The sequence below is a fragment of the Myotis nattereri genome (assembly GCF_964212035.1).
Source record: "Myotis nattereri genome assembly, chromosome: 4".
NCBI lineage: Eukaryota > Metazoa > Chordata > Mammalia > Chiroptera > Vespertilionidae > Myotis > Myotis nattereri.
The window spans coordinates 108417920-108434091 of record NC_138079.1 but is presented as its reverse complement, the minus strand read 5'-3'; the positions used below and the strand labels follow the sequence as shown (position 1 = coordinate 108434091).

General features: G+C 40.5%; 1 protein-coding gene across 1 annotated transcript in view; it reads left to right on the top strand.

The window, feature by feature from the left end:
* TNRC6A (trinucleotide repeat containing adaptor 6A) overlaps nt 1–16172 on the top strand; it is a 92696-nt gene that overhangs the window by 45756 nt on the left and 30768 nt on the right. Inside the window, exon 5 of the mRNA XM_081089362.1 lies at nt 7507–7896. Coding sequence (XP_080945488.1) covers nt 7507–7896 — 390 coding nt within the window. The remainder of the gene's footprint in view (nt 1–7506; nt 7897–16172) is intronic.

Here is a 16172-nt window from a genome sequence, read left to right as displayed (position 1 = left end):
TACAAGGTCTTTGGTTGATGACCTCCTACTCCCCTTCCCTCCCCCGCCTTCCCTCTAAGATTCCACACCCTGTTCCATGCTTCCATGTCTCTGGATCCACTCCGTTCATCAGTTTATTTTGTTAATTAGATTCCACATATGAGTGAGATCATGTGATACTTGTCTTTCTCTGACTTACTTCACTCCGCATGATATGGAGCCGAGGATTGAACCTAAGACTCTTTGGTGCATGGGCCAATGCTCTAACCACTGAGCACACTGGCCAGGGCCAAGCCTATTCTTTAGGTCTTGTCATATCTTCTCATTCTACAATGCTTGTGACAGGTCTTCCACCTGTATGCCGAATCCTAAACCCGTACTTTCAGTTCAGATTTTCACTAAACTCTAGAACTGTCTATTCAGTTGCATTCTACACATGGTTATCCTATAGCATGGTTTTCTAAGTTTATCTGAGACCTCTGAGAGGCTGCTTGAAACTTGCATGAGATCCACAGTGTCAAAATTATTTTCATAATAGGAAAACTGTTCTATCCACTCTTATTCTCTCACTAGTATGTAGTAGAGTTTTCTAGAGGCTACATAATATGGATATCACAATAAATTGGAAAGAAATGTGGGAATCCACCTGCCTTCGGTTAAGCTAGGTATTAAAAAAATGTAAAACAGTGCAAGTTTCTCACTAACTTTTTGTTTGGGGAAAGTAGCTACTTAAAAAATGTATTTTAATATGTAAAGGGTTTGTTTTTAAATGCATTATTAAATATTTTTAAATTTCTGATAGGGTAAATATCTATAGATGTAACCCACATAAAAGATCTTTGGTGTACGCCCACAATACCTTTTAAAAGTGTAAAGGGTTCTTGAGACCAAAAAGTTTGAGCATTGCTATCCCACAGTATCAGCAAACCTAACATTTAAAAACTGAACTCAGCCCTGGCTGGTTTGGCTCAGTGGATAGAGCGTCGGCCTGCAGACTGAAGGGTCCCAGGTTCGATTCCAGTCAAGGGAATGTACCTTGGTTACGGGCATGTCCCCAGTAGGGAGTGTGCAGGAGGCAGCTGAATTGATGTTTCTCTCTCATCGATGTTTCTAACTCTCTATCTCTCTCCCTTCCTCTCTGTAAAAAATCAATAAAATATATTTTTAAAAAAACTGAACTCATTCTCTTTCACAGCTACCCAGACTTAATTTTTATTTTTTTTTTATTATTGATTTCAGAGAGGAGGGGAGAGGGAGAGAGAGGGATAGAAACATCAGTGATGAGAGAGAATCACCAACCAGCTGCCTCCTGCATGTCTCGCAGCGAGAGCCGAGCCCTCAACCCGGGCATGTGCCCTTGACCCTAAATTGAACCTCGGACCCCCAGTCCACAGGGTGATGCTCTATCCACTGAGCCAAACCAGCCAGAACCCAAACTTAAATTTTGTGTTCTGTTTCATATCTTGGTAATGGTACCACTGTTTGCCCAGATTCTAGACCAGCAACTTGGGGAAGGGGGCCGGGGGTGGGGAGAATCACCCTTATTCCCCCTTCTTTTCTTAATTACTATTACCTAGATGGTAATAGTAATCACTAACTTTTAGTGAGTTCTAACCATGTGCTAGCACCATTCTTACCTATTATGGTTTATACCTAGTATCTTTTTAAAGCCTCACAACAGTCATACATTTTGTAGGTATTAATACTCCCGTTTTAACAGATGAGGAAGCAGAGGTAGAGTGGTTTAAGTACCTTGCCCATGTAAATAGCTAAGTACTTTTATATATCAAACCTTAGTCTCAAAATAAGTGGTTTAGTCATATCATGGTCATGCAGCTAGTAAGTTGCAGAGCCATAATTTGAATCCAGCCAGTCTTTTGAACCAGTACTTTCTGTTTTATTGGCATAGACTGAATAAATTAAGAAATATCTGTCTTCTACTTTTTGCCATTTGCTGATGTTTTCTTTAGAGAGAAGAGGGTGTGTGTGTGTGTGTATGTGAACTTCTTATGACTGTTTCTTGGGTACTTGTACTGGTACTTTCTAGAATCTCTAAATTTGAAATTGTCTTTTTTTTATTTATTCCAAGTACTGTTTCTATCTGTGTCGCTCCCCCCACCCCCACCCCCTGCCCCACCATTGTTTGTGAGTACTATAGTTTTGTCTGACTTATTGGTAACTCTGTTACGTTTATGTTCCATCTTATGCTGTTTCTTAAAAGTATGCTAGTGAGAAAAAGGAATGGATGGTTATATTGATCATTGAAACCATCTGATACTGATTGGTGATTTTATAAATTTCTCCTATGCTAATTAATCTGTGCATTTTTCTCCTTCTTCTGAGATCAGTGTTAAATGCTTCCCTCCTCAAGCTTTTCAAATTATTTATAGAGTTGAGCTTAAAGAAATATTTTAATTTTAGAAAATGTTTTCTATTTTAAATTTTTAAAAATCTATTTTAAAATAGATTTTCTATTTTAAAATTTGGTTAACTAGTAGTTTATTCTTCCATAGAACCATGCCTTGGATTTATTGGTTCACTTTTAAAGTCATCGATTTCTCTTCTATCTTTACTAATTCCTTTCTGCTTCCTTTGATTTGCTTTTAATTTGAGTTGGATGCATTATATTCATTCTTGTTTGCTGAAAATAATTAAGGCTATGAATTTTTCTTTGAGCACTGGTTTAGTCATATCTTAAAATTTATTATGTATGTTGTTTCTGCTGTTATTTTCTCAATAACCCTGCAGTTTTGGTACTTATTACTTAACTCAAAATTTATTTAAGGCAATTTTATTTGCGAGTTTTATTGTTTCTACTGTGATTGCATTGTAATTCAGAAATATCTGTCTTCTACTTTTTGCAGTTCGTTGATGTTTTCTTTAGAAAGTGTGTGTACTTTTTATTACTGTTTCTTGGATACTTGTCAAAAAGATGTTATCTGTTTTCAAAAGTATATTGTTTTGCTTTTATTCAGTTTTTCTCTGTCTCCATTTGTTTTTATATATTTTGAGACTAAGGTTTGATATATAAAAGTACTTAGCTATTTATATCTTTTCAATTGGTTCTTTAATAACTACAGAATATCTCTTATCCTTTATAATGCTTTTCTCCTTGAATTTAAAAAACCTGATATTACTGCTGCTTTCTTTAAATTTTGTTAGCATTTCTTGGTAGTATCTGTTTCTACATCCCCATCCCCACCCCTCAACTCCCAATTTCCCTGCATTGTTTTATTTCAGGAGCAATTTTTTAAAAACATATTTTTATTGATTTCAGAGAAGAAAGAAGAGGTAGAAAGAGATAGAAACATCAATGATAAGAGAGAATCATTGATTAGCTGCCTCCTGCACACCCCCTTTTGGGGATCAAGCCCGCAACCCAGGCATGTGTCCTTGACTTGAATCGAACCTGGGACCCTTCAGTCCGCAGGCTGACGCTCTGTCCACTAAGTGAAACCGGCTAGGGCTCAGGAGCAATTTTTGCAAAGTATATTCCCTAAGTTTGATTTTTATTTTCTTAACTCCTGTTTCAGAGCTTTAATTAACAAGTGAATTTAACACATGCACATTTATTAACGACAATATTGGGATAGTTCTTTTTGTTGCACTTTCTGTATCTGTTTAATGGATCAGGTTTTCTTTTTTCGTTTTTTTCTTCTTCCAATGGTTTGCATGTTTACTGATATAATTATCCTAAGTTTTAACTACACATGCAAAATAGCCAGTATTTTACATAAATTTTATAGTATTTATTTATAGTTATTACCCAACAACTTTGCCCTCCACTCCACCTACATACACTGTTTCTCCTTTGCTCTTTACTACTACATCTCATGTTTACGCTTAAGATTTAACTTCAGGTTATTTAGTTTTATTTTGTACTTAATAATTGCATTGTCTTAAATGTTTTTTTTTTTCCTGCATTATTTTTTTGTCTTAATGTTTTTACTTATTTCTCGCCCCAGAACTGAGTACCTATCTCAGCCTTAGTATCCTGTGGCACTTGACTGATAAGAACAGCAATTATTTGACGTAGGAGTGGAGGTGCTGGGTGGCATGTACATCCTGCTTCCGAAGTCCCAGTCACTTTGAGGTAGTGTCAGGGTTCGCATACATGTCTTCATGTGGACCATTCAGTGTTTTATGTAGGTTATCTTCTGATTCCTTGACTGCATTAAAGAACATTTCCCTATTGCTCTGTCACACAAATATCATCTTATTTGGGTATTAAATTGCTGTCACCATCATTTCCTCTAAATAAAGTAGCAGGCAAGCCTGTTTTTTAGTAGAGGGTAGATGTACCACTTGCAGGTATATTCATGTGCCAGATACCACCACTCTGAGTCCCAGGACTAAGTATGTAAAAGCTGAGTTAAAGTTTTCTTTTTCTTATAATTTTATAATTACATATACTTTTTGTTGTTTCAGAGGTACTTTAGAATATCCAATGGCTTATATTTTTCATGACAAAGGAATATACATTATTGCTACATTCTGGGAGCATTAAATTGTTTGTGAGACAAAAATTTCATACATAAAGCAATTAGACCCAGAATGTACTTGGCCCAAATGATTATTAATAAGAGGCTTTTCAGTTGCCTTAAAAAAAAAATGGAAAGGAGCCTGGCTGGTGTGGCTCAGTGACCTATGAACCAGGAGGTCATGGTTCGATTCCCTATTGGGGCGCACGTCATGGTTGCAGGCTTGATCCCCAGTGTGGGGCATGCAGGAAGCAGCTGATCAGTGATTCTCTCTTATCATTGATGCTTCTATCTCTATCTCTCTCTTCCTTCCTCTCTGATGTCAATAAATATATTTTTAAAATAAGAGGCGAAAATCATGTTAAAAATTATTAGTTTGGCTCAGTGGATAGAGCATCGGCCTGCGGGCTGAAAGGTCCCAGGTTCGATTCCGGTCAAGGGCATGTACCTTGGTTGCGGGCACATCCCCAGTGGGGGATGTGCAGGAGGCAGCTGATCAATGTTTCTAACTCTATATCCCACTCCCTTCCTCTCTGTAAAAAATCAATAAAATATATTTTTAAAAAATTATTAGTATTGCTCTGGCTGGTTTGGTTCAGTGGTTAGAGTGTCAGCCCACAGACCAAATTGTTGTGTGTTCAATTCCCAGTCAAGGACACGTACCTCGCTTATGGTTTTGATACCCAACTCCAGTTGGGCACATGTGGAAGGCAACCAGTTGATGTGTTTCTCTCACATTGATGTTTCTCACTCTCTCTTTTCTCCCCCCATCCTTCCTTCCACTCTTCCACTCTGTTTGAAAATCAGTGGGAAAAATATGCTCAGGTGAGGAATTAAAAAAAAAAAAGTGTTGCCCTGACCTGTTTGGCTCAGTGGATAGAGCGTCGGCCTGCGAACTGAAGGGTCCCAGGTTCCATTCTGGTCAAGGACATGTACCTTGGCTGCGGGCACATCCCCAGTAGGGGTTGTGCAGGAGGTGACTCATTGATGTTTCTCTCTCATCCATGCTTCTGACTCTCTATGCCTCTCCCTTCCTCTCTGTAAAAAATCAATAAAATATATTTTTTTAAAAAAGTGTTGCCCAGCCAGTGTTGCTCAGTGGTTGAGCATCTCCCCAGGAACCAAGAGATCACCTGCTTAATTCTCGGTCAGGATACCTGCCCAGCTTGTGGGCTTGATCCCTGGTAGGGGACTTGCAGAAGGCAGCGGATCAGTGATGCTCCTCTCTCATTGATGTTTCTATTTTTCTATCCCTCTCCCTTCCTCTCTCTCTAAAAATCAATACAAACATATTTTTATAAAACTATTAGTGATATAATCTAAATCCATCAGTTTTTCAGAGAAAGGAAACACTAGTGGGGCTAGATTGTTAAATGAGAGGAGGCTGTAGAACTGAGGGTGTGTAAGTGGAAATTTGGTGACTATTGGAAGCAACACAGGTGACCAACACTTTATCACAGCATCATACGCACTGTTGGCATTTGAATAAACACTTGTTTTATTTGGGTCACAGTAATAGCTTCTGTTTACTGAGTGTTTACATTATGCTGGATACTAGAACAAGACTGTACTGTGTACACAGGAGAAAGACAGGTATAACCCAGCTAGTGAGTCTTGGCTGTTTTAATTTCAGGCCTGGAGGTTTTAACCCTTGAACAGTTTTCTGTGTCCTCACAACTCATGTGGAGACATTTCACTTTATTTATGTGACAGTGGCATTTGTAAAGATGCATCAGAATCTCACAGAAACATTAAGCTGCTACAGAAGTTGAAGGTGGTATTGTGCCACTGTTTATAGATAGCCTTGTGTTTGGTGCCCTGTGAACAATCCACGTATGTAACCTAAGGACAGCCCTGCACAGTTTTATCCCCGAGCCATGAGCTCAGTTAGCTTCCTGCACTCGCCCAAAGGCACAGAGCTTAGGGAAGGCCGCCTGGGCTGGAAACCTGGTCCGTCTCGTCCAGAAGTTCCTGTGCCGTGCTGTCTCCATGTAGTTCTAGAGATTGGGCACACCTTACTGGTTTAAGGCATTTCTGTCCGTTTGTTTACTTATTTAATCTCTTCTAGGAGTTCAAAAATTCACTGTGTATAGTTTCTGATTGTTCATACAGTAGACAGATGGCTACTACTGAGATTTATTTCTCCAATTTTGATTAGTCTCATAGATTTCATCCTGTTATCTTTCTCTTTACTTTCCTGTTCTCAGTATGATGCAGACTTTACATTTTAACACAAAAAAATTAACTTTGCCTTTTTGTAAAGAAACAGATAGATTATTTCCTTCCTTCCTTCCTTCCTCCCTTCCTTCCTTCCTTCCTTCCTTCCTCCCTTCCTTCCTTCCTTTTTCAAGCCTCACCTGAGGATATTTTTCCCCGTTGATTTAAGAGAGAGAGGGGACGGGAGGGAGGGAGAGAGGAACATCTATGTGAGAATGACACATCAATTGGTTGCCTCCTGCACGTGTCCTAGCCAGGGAACCAAACCTGCAACCCAGGTATATGCCCTTGACTGGGGATTGAACCCACGACCCTTCAGTGAGCAGGTTGATGCTCTACCCACTTAGACACACCGGCCAGGGCGACAGATTGTTTTCTACTCTTGTTCTTGTGTTGTGTTGTCTTCCAAAGATGAAAAATAGAGGCCAAATACATTAAACATGAAGCAGAGTAAGAACAGTTACCAGGGAATCGAGGATTCTTTTAGGGTGACCAGAACTTCACTGTGAGTTCCATAGTTGTACAATCAGTGCTTGTTCTCCGGTCAGAGAATAAGATGGACTAGGGATCGTAAGCACAAGCTGTCATGGACCCAGGAGTGGCAGTGGTCTCCATGACCTCGCTGGATAGGGAATTAGCAGAAGGCAGAATGACTGCTGGTAGTGATCTCTCCCAGGAAAAGGAGCCCGTGAATGAGGATGTCCCCACACATTTAAAGTTTCATTCCTTTAGGATTGTTTTTCTTAGTGCCTTTTTACTTAGATGGCTAACTATGGAGGTACACTTTACTGGCTAATCTTTTCCACCCCTTTTCTTTTGTCGGGATCAGTGCCAGAACAGATAAAGCCCAGTGTAAGCCAGCCTCAGCCTGCCAACTCTAATAACGGCACTTCCACAGCAACCAGCACTAATAATAATGCCAAACGAGCCACAGCCAACAGTCAGCAGCAGCCGCAGCCGCCACAGCAGCAGCCGCAGCAGCCACAGCCACAGCAGCCGCAGCCACCACAGGCCTTGCCTCGGTATCCTCGTGAAGTACCACCACGATTCCGCCACCAGGAACATAAGCAGCTTCTAAAGAGGGGTCAGCATTTTCCTGTCATAGCAGCAAACCTGGGATCTGCTGTTAAAGTGTTAAGCAGCCAGTCAGAAAGCAGTGCTTTAACAAACCAACAGCCACAAAATAACGGAGAGGTGCAGAGCAGCAAAACCCAGTCAGGTGAGAGAAGGTGCTTCTTACGAGACTTCAGCTGTCATCACTAGCGGTGTAGCAGGTTTATGAATTCATGGCTTTGGGGTAATGTATTTGTATTCATTAGTATCTGGGTAGCAAAATAACGATCTGTACAGGGAGTTATGAATAGGGAGTCTTGAAATGTTGCCTGTAAGGTCACTGCCCATCCTACTTTAAAAATCCTTTTAATCATTCTCCCTCCAGGTTCTACCTATTTTAATAAGCAGCTTAGAGTTAAAATTGATCATGCGACTATAACTAAAATTGATCACTCCCCTCAAGTTATATTCTAAGCAGTTAGACATATTATTGCATTTAATTCTCAGCAACCCTGTAAGGTGTAAGCTGTTCTTCTCTCCACTTTTCATTAGAGGAAACTGAGGCACCAAGCCATGAAATAACTTGCCTAGATCACTCAGTAACCCAGGTGCCATTAAAAGGCTACCACTCATGAGAGTCGTATTCAAACAGCACATGCATTCGTTTGTTGCCTCAGAGTGGCTTTTCTCAGCTCAGTAATGATTGTGAGGCAGAAAGTACATCTAGTATGTGGTTACAATTTTCTCAAAGCCCCGTGTGTTACGGCATGTTGTTATGATAGGTTCTGAGGGTTGGTTGCTTTGTCCATTCCCTTTTCAAAATATTTTGAAGCTTTTATCACAGGCCAGATAGGGAATTGAGAATCAAGGTTCCCACACATGGCAACACGAGCATACTGGCAATGAATCAAGTCTCTGGAGCCAAATGGACCTGGTTTTCGTATCCTAGCTCCACCTACATGCTCCATGTATGTGAGTCTCACCCGAGCAGCCCTCTCTACTGTCCCAGGCAGATGTCACTGTCCCTTTCTATGCTCTGTCTATGGAGCAGGAGCTGCTCTACGTATTACAGTATTTCACAGCTAATAAGTAGCAGGGCCTGGACTCAGCAATGTCTGTCTGACTCCAAAGCTGTGCTCATAACAACCATGCTGTGCTTTGGCAACATACTGGCTGTGATGGGTAAGGAGGAAGAGGACAAAAGTGCAATTTTTCTAGCGTAGGTAATTAGAACAGCACGTTGTTGTTGGAAAGGATAAAACTTGAATTATCGTCCTGAGTTAATACTCCCTCCCCTCCAGACAGCTATTACCATGTGAGCTTGGCTAGATCACTCAGCTCACTTGAGCCTCTTTCCTACTCTGTCAGTGTAGGCAGTACTGTCCAACCTGTAAGAGTGCTCTGAGGATTGAATTAAGTGACATGTTAAAGCAAATAGCTTAGTGCCGAACATTTGGCACTGGATGAATTCTCTCCCCCAAAAGTTGTACAGAGGACCTCCACTTTTCAGAAGGAGAGTCTGCTTTAGACACAGTCCTGATGCTAAACAATTGATAAGTTGGTTTCAAGTTCATCTGTGAAGTCGGATTGGAAGCAGATGTATTGAGTCATCAGTATAATATGAAAAATGCAGTTAAAACCTTAAGAGAGGTTATTATACAATAAATACTTGAGTACCTACTGCAAGCTAAGCAAATGGTGGTATGGTAATTAAACAGGGAAGTGGGTGGTAAGTTGAGAAAATGATATATGTTGAATATATTATTTTTCAGTTTGGGAAATGAAAGAACAAAGCTGTTTTTGAAATGTAAACAACTGGAGTATAAGAGTCTTGTTTCTGAAAAAGGGATATGGTTCAAAAAATCCAAAAGCGTTACCGATGTACATTCAGATGACAAGAAGGCCTAAGATGTGGGCATAGGAGATGTCTTCAAAAGAGTCTGAGAAGGAAAAGTGTCCCACCTGTTCCAAAAGGACCTGACAAGCGCGAACAGCATTCATGTGGAGGGTGGATGGAAGTGAGGGTGCAGCCGCCTGACTGCTGTCTGAGCTAGTCCCAACAACTAGAGTGCAGATGTTGAGGAAAAGCATTCTGCAGGAGAACCAGATTTGTGCTTTTGTCTCTAAACATTTGTGAATTCCCACCTACCAGCAGATGTCACACATTTACATTAAAATTTCTTTGTGGTGCTACTAGGAATGGTTGTAGAAACTTTAGCCACAGAATAGACCACTGGGTATCTGTGAATCAGGGAAGACTTCTTAAACAGTTAACTGTGTCCCAGCTCCTGAAAGGTTAATATAGCAATATAGTGACCAACCCTTAATTTAGCCTGGTGGTTGTGAGGAGCAGTGTTGCGGACAGCATCGCAGCACAAGCAGTGGCCCAGAAACAGACATTCTGTGTTGCGAACTGTATGCAGTTCAGAATTGTGGGGGTCGATCTGTTTTCATTTTTGTCTATTTGTATTTACATTTGGCTTTTTGTTTCCTGAATAGAGATAGTTAATGGAGTAGAATTGACATTTAAATAACTACATTCATTACATACATAGAAATGTAGTCAGAGGTTTGTGCAATGCTGGATGTGTCTCCCTTTTCCTCATATAATGCAGTTCTCATTTATCCAGTGCAGTCTGGGAGTGGGAACAGTGCCTATATGAGATTGGGTACTTTATAAATCAGAGGTCGCAAACTAAAATGCCTTCACAAGCTGGCAGGTAAGTGATGTAAAAGGTGAAAGGGAGTGATGGGACCAGGGTAAATGTTCTGATTTTTGTACCCTGCCTGAAATATCTTTACATTCTCATGTCACGTTTTTTAGAACTCTGTGCTAGTCAAACCAAACAACTCTGCAAGCTGAACTTAAACACTTAGTGACGGTTTCAGCTGATGCTCTGAGACCTTTTGCAGTTGATTCCTTAGAGCCATGAGGCATCAGGCCCTGCTACTGCCCAAATGACACTGGAATTTGTGGAGGACCAATGCTTAACAGGGCTGGCTGCAGCTTTGTTCCTATGGGCCAAAGGGTTCCCAACCCACATTTTATCATAGAGCTTACATGATAAGTACAGAGACATTGAACGAATAGAACAGTGAACCTCTGTATGCCATCCACCCAAATCTATCAGTTGTTACTACTTACCTATGCACACCCTCCCCCCATCATATAGACATACATGTGTGCTCAAACATTCATTTCTCTTCATCTTAAGTACTTCCACAGGTAATTTCCTAATAATAAGGACAGTCTCCTATACAGCCGTGGTACTATGATCACCCTTAAGCAAAAGGGGGACACTCACATTTCTACTGGTTGTCCCAAGGATGTCTTTCTGTTTGTTCACAGTATGGTATCACTTATATAAAATATAAAACACACAAAGCAACAATGTATTGCTTAGTGATGAATTAAAATAGCATTTTGAGAAGTTACCACTTGGTTATGCAGTGGGAAAGGAAGGAGATATCTAGTAATCAGAAGGGTTACACAGGGGTTTCATACTAAAGCGAGTAGTATATTTCTTAAGGTGAGCGCCATGCAGGTGTTTGTATAGGACTCTTTGTACCCTTTCTTGCTTTAGAATTTTTTTTTAAAGGAGCTCAGGGACATTGAGCTATGATGGTGAAACACCAAGACTTGGGGGAAATATTAATGAAAAAAATGTTAACATTAAAATTTCCAGTGATGTCTAAAGAATAAAATACTGTTCCTCCACCTGTGCTCTTCACTGTCTTTTCTTTTTTATGTTTTTATTGACTTCAGAGAGAGGAAGGGAGAGGGCGTTAGAAACATTAATGATGAGAGCAAATCATCAATTGGCTGCCTCCTGCACTCCCCCCCTACTGGAGATCGAGCATGCAACCCAGGCATGTGCCATGTCTGCGAATCGAACCATGACCTCCTGGTTCATAGACCAGCACTCAACCATTGAGCACACCGGCCAGGCTCACTGTCTTTTCAGTGAATGTGGTACATATCCTTGCTGTTCTGTAACTTCCATTTCTCGCCCAACTTGTACCTTCCCCTTGGTCTATGAACATACTCAAGTCTCTGTCACTCTTTAAAATAAGTTCCTTTAAACTCCCATTCTGTTGAGACCATTCTAGAATTTCTTTCCTCCACTTTGTCTCAGAGTTCTTGAAGGAGTAGCCTGTACTTACAATTTACTTCAGTCCTTCGTAATCTGACTCTACTCACTTGACTAATAACATAGCTCTTTCCAAGGTCACTCACTGATCTGTTAATATCAAGTACAGGCTTGATTTTACTTTTAAATGTGATAAAAAACAGACTTTTAATAGGTATCTACATGTTTTATTGTTGATCACTTTCTCCTTAAAGCCCTTTCATTTTTTGTAATATATTTTATTGATTTTTTTTACAGAGAGGAAGGGAGAGGGATAGAGAGTTAGAAACATCAATGAGAGAGACATCGATCATCTGCCTCCTGCACACTCCCTACTGGGGATGTGCCCGCAACCAAGGTACATGCCCTTGACCAGGACCGAACCTGGGACCCTTCAGTCCGCAGGCCGACGCTCTATCCACTGAGCCAAACCGGTCAGGGCAGCCCTTTCATTTTTCATTGACCAGTTTTCAGGTTTTATTCCTTCCAGTAGCTTTGTTTCAGATCACTCACATTTTTAGGTTCACGTGTTCCAGTCTGGATGTCTTCAGCTGATTTGAGGCCCCTCATGCTCAACTTGTCCAAAACTGAACTCATTATCTTAGCACATGCCAGTTTCTCCTCCTCATGCCATTGCTCAAAAGTTTGGCATCCCCATTCATCCAATCACCCATGTAGAAATCTTAAAACCATGCTTGACTCCCCTCTTCCTTCTTAAGGTCATGGGTTTACCATGCCCTGCTGATTTTAACTCCAAATGTCTCTGAGCTTTTCTCTCTCGTCTGCACTGCTGCCACCATTGGCCTGGCTGAGGCACTCGCCCTCCTGTCTAGAGTCCCAGCCCTAGAATGCCCTTTAGCTGTCCCCCACGTCCCCCACCCCAGTTCTCAAACCAGAACCCAGTCATGGTCCACATGTTGCATTTAGTTGTGGTGTCACCATTATCTTTAATCTAGAACAGAGGTTGGCCTGTGGCCTGTTGTCTGACTGCTTTCAAGCTACAGTGACAGAGTATTCATTGGCAGAGTAGTTGCCACAGGAAACACTTGGCTGGCAAAACTTAAAATATTTACTGATTGGACTTTTACAGAAGTTTGCCAAACCCTGGACTAGAAGCTAGAATGCCTGAAACATTTTGTACTTTCTCATGTAAGTGATGTTCGAAATTATACATCTAAGATTCTCGTATTTCCAATGATACTATTTCATACTTTCTGGAAATACTGTAAAACTTCAAGTATTATTTATTTCTTAAGGTCTTTCCTTTCTGGAGAGATTGAAAGTCTTCAAGGCAGAAAGCACATATTTACCTGAATATGCTAAAAATTTAATAAGAAAAATATATGAATTTTCCTGGCTCTAACTTCATCCTGAATAAATCACTTGACTTACCCGCAGTCTTTGTCCTGCCCCACACATGCTCGCTGGGGGTCCTGGGCCGGTGCTGTGTGGTGCACTCTTGCATTCTTTCTCAGGGGTAGTGCGCGCGCTGCTCCACTATCGAGGTAATTGTGTGCGAGAGCAGGATGCTGGTGACATTTTGGACTTCAGCTGTTTCTCAGTGAAGTACAGTCATCCAAATCTTAGTTGCCTCAGCAGTGCAATGTATAAAATTTTGTATTTTGCATGCACTCAGCAAAACTCCACTGTGCCCTTTGTTCCACCTGCTTTTTACTGTTTCTTACTCTTCCTTACTCTTTCCTGTAAGAGTTTTATGGTCATCTTCTATTTAATCATGTTTCTATACATGTGTTCTCCAGATCATTTATAATGATGGGTTTTAGCTTCCTTGTTTTTAAGGAACTAGATTGTCTTCCAATTCTGAAATAGTCTGACTGGGAAACGTTTTAGTTGTGATTGCTGAGGAGTCTTATTCTATTACAGCTTGTTAGACTAGTATCTCTACACACACACACACACACACACCTCTGCGTTTTCTAGTTAAGCTGCAACATTTTCCATAAGTAAAAAGGTCCTGTGATTCACCCTTGGTAAATGCAATTTTGAGAGTCTTTTAATTTAGTGGTTTTGGAAGTATCAAGTTAAGTTCCAAGTTAAAAAATGAAATTTTATTGAATAATTACTGTCGGCATCTCTCCTTATTTTACTTGAATACATAGCAGAAGGAGAATTTACACCACCCACCATCTCCAAACGAAGTTGGGACCAGATTCTGAGAGAAATTTTTACTAGCAATTCAAGGTCTATGATAGAGTTAGTTTGCAAAATGTGTATTTTGCTGGCTTTTTTTTTCTTTTTTTCGCTTTTGATGTATGTTGACATTTTAAAAGCTTCACTTTTTTGGCAAGTAGTCAAGCCTGCCATTTTTAAAATTTCTTTGATTTTATGTATAGAAGTTCTCATTCGCTGATAACTTCATGTTTTCCTCTTTTAACACTTAGATTTATTGGAAAATTGCCTCATTTTAAAAAACCTTTTTAAAGTATTGTACCTACCTTTTCTCCTGCGGATTTAAGAAGCTAACCTGTGGCATGCCTCTGGGTCTCTCTCTGCTCAGTTGGAGTGCTTAGATGCTCTGGCAGGGCAGTGCTATTCAACTCAAGGGATGCAAGTCGCCTGCCCCCTCCCACTTGGCCACTCTTTTTGAGATTTTTAAAAATTCTCATTTGTTTTATATGACTTTTTAATCACTCCCAATCAAGTTACAGATTCTTGTTAGCGATTTCTTATAATTGGATTAAACTTCAAACATTGTTACAGGTTCCTGTTGAGAAAATTTCCGTACCCATCAAGTTGCCTTCAATATGGCATGCAATAAATTCCATCACATGTTGCTTGAAGGGTTTTTGTAGCTTTATTCCAGGTTGCTTTATAGTTTTTTTGTGACTGCTACAATGAAGCTCTTTTTTTCCCATTATATTTTCTTGTTGATTATTCCTGGAATATGGAAAACTATTATTTTTAAAATGTCAATCTTTTTTGTTTCTTTTCTACTATCTTTACCTCATTTTGGGGTCATATTTCATTGGTTAGTATTTCCAGCACAAGACTGTTTAGTGGTGCTGATGACAAATATTCCATCTTTTTCTGGTTATGGGAATGCATCTGATGTTTCATTGATAAATTCCAGGTCCCTCCCTCTATTTTCAGCTTGGGTGGTTTTGTCTGATATTCCCAATCTTATATTCTTATTCCTGCTGAATGGATGTGGCAACACATATACACACGCGTGCGCGCGCGCGCGCACACACACACACACACACACACACATACACCAAAGAGCAAATAATGGCAACAGAAGTACTTTTGCTATAGCTGATAAAGAGACGATGATGGTGGCTTCATTGCTTTAGATTTGGAGAAAAGTGGATGAATTTGGGGCTTGGTGACGTTTGAATTTGCTGTGCACAGGAAGGAATCAAGGATAAATCTTACCGAGATGAGGAAAATGAGTAAATAAGTGGGATTATTATTTTCTTTGGGGAGAAGGTACTTCGAGGGGGGGCGGTTGCCAGTTGCCTGTGCTCTAGTGTTGCTTCGAGGACTCAGTGACAAAGTGCCCATGAAGCACATGGGCCGTAGTGCTGAGTAGTGTTGCTGGTAGTTCAGGTGCTGGCATGCTGATTTCTTTTTATCTAGTATGACGGACTGGCTTTTTGATACCCTGAAAGATGTCAGCTTAAAAAAATGGTTCTTGCCCAGCCATTGCGGATCAGTGGTTGAGCATCAACCTGGTTCACGGTTGAATCCCCAGTCAGGGCACATGCCTGGGTTGCGGGCTCGATTCCCGGTGGGGGGGATGAAGGAGGCAGCCGATTAATGATTCTCTCTCATCATTTTTTTCTATCTCCCTCTCTGAAATATATATATTTTTTTGCATGATTCTTAAACGGAGTAAAAATCAGTCACTTATAGAACTTTAAATAAATCTATGTTGAATTATGTATACATTTTTGGTGTCTCTGTAGTAGTCCTTTTTTCTGCTACTCTCTCTCATTCCATCACCTTTTGCTGCTTAACAGTTGTGCTTTGAGAGAAAATGATGTTACTAATAGGAACTGATTTTTCTATTAGTAATATCCTAATAGTGAGTTACGTTTATTTTCTAGGCCTACAACCCAGTGGTGGGTTCACTAGGTATAGGGCATGGCTTGAGCATGTGTGTTAAAAGCACTGCAGCCCGGCTGCCGTGGCTCAGTGGTTGAGCATTGACCTATGAACCAGGAGGTCAGGATTCGTTTCGATTCCTGGTCAGGGCACATGCCCAGATTGTGAGCTTGATCCCCAGTGTGGGGCGTGCACGAGGCAGCCGATCGATGATTCCCTCCCTCTCCTTTCCTCTCTCTGAAGT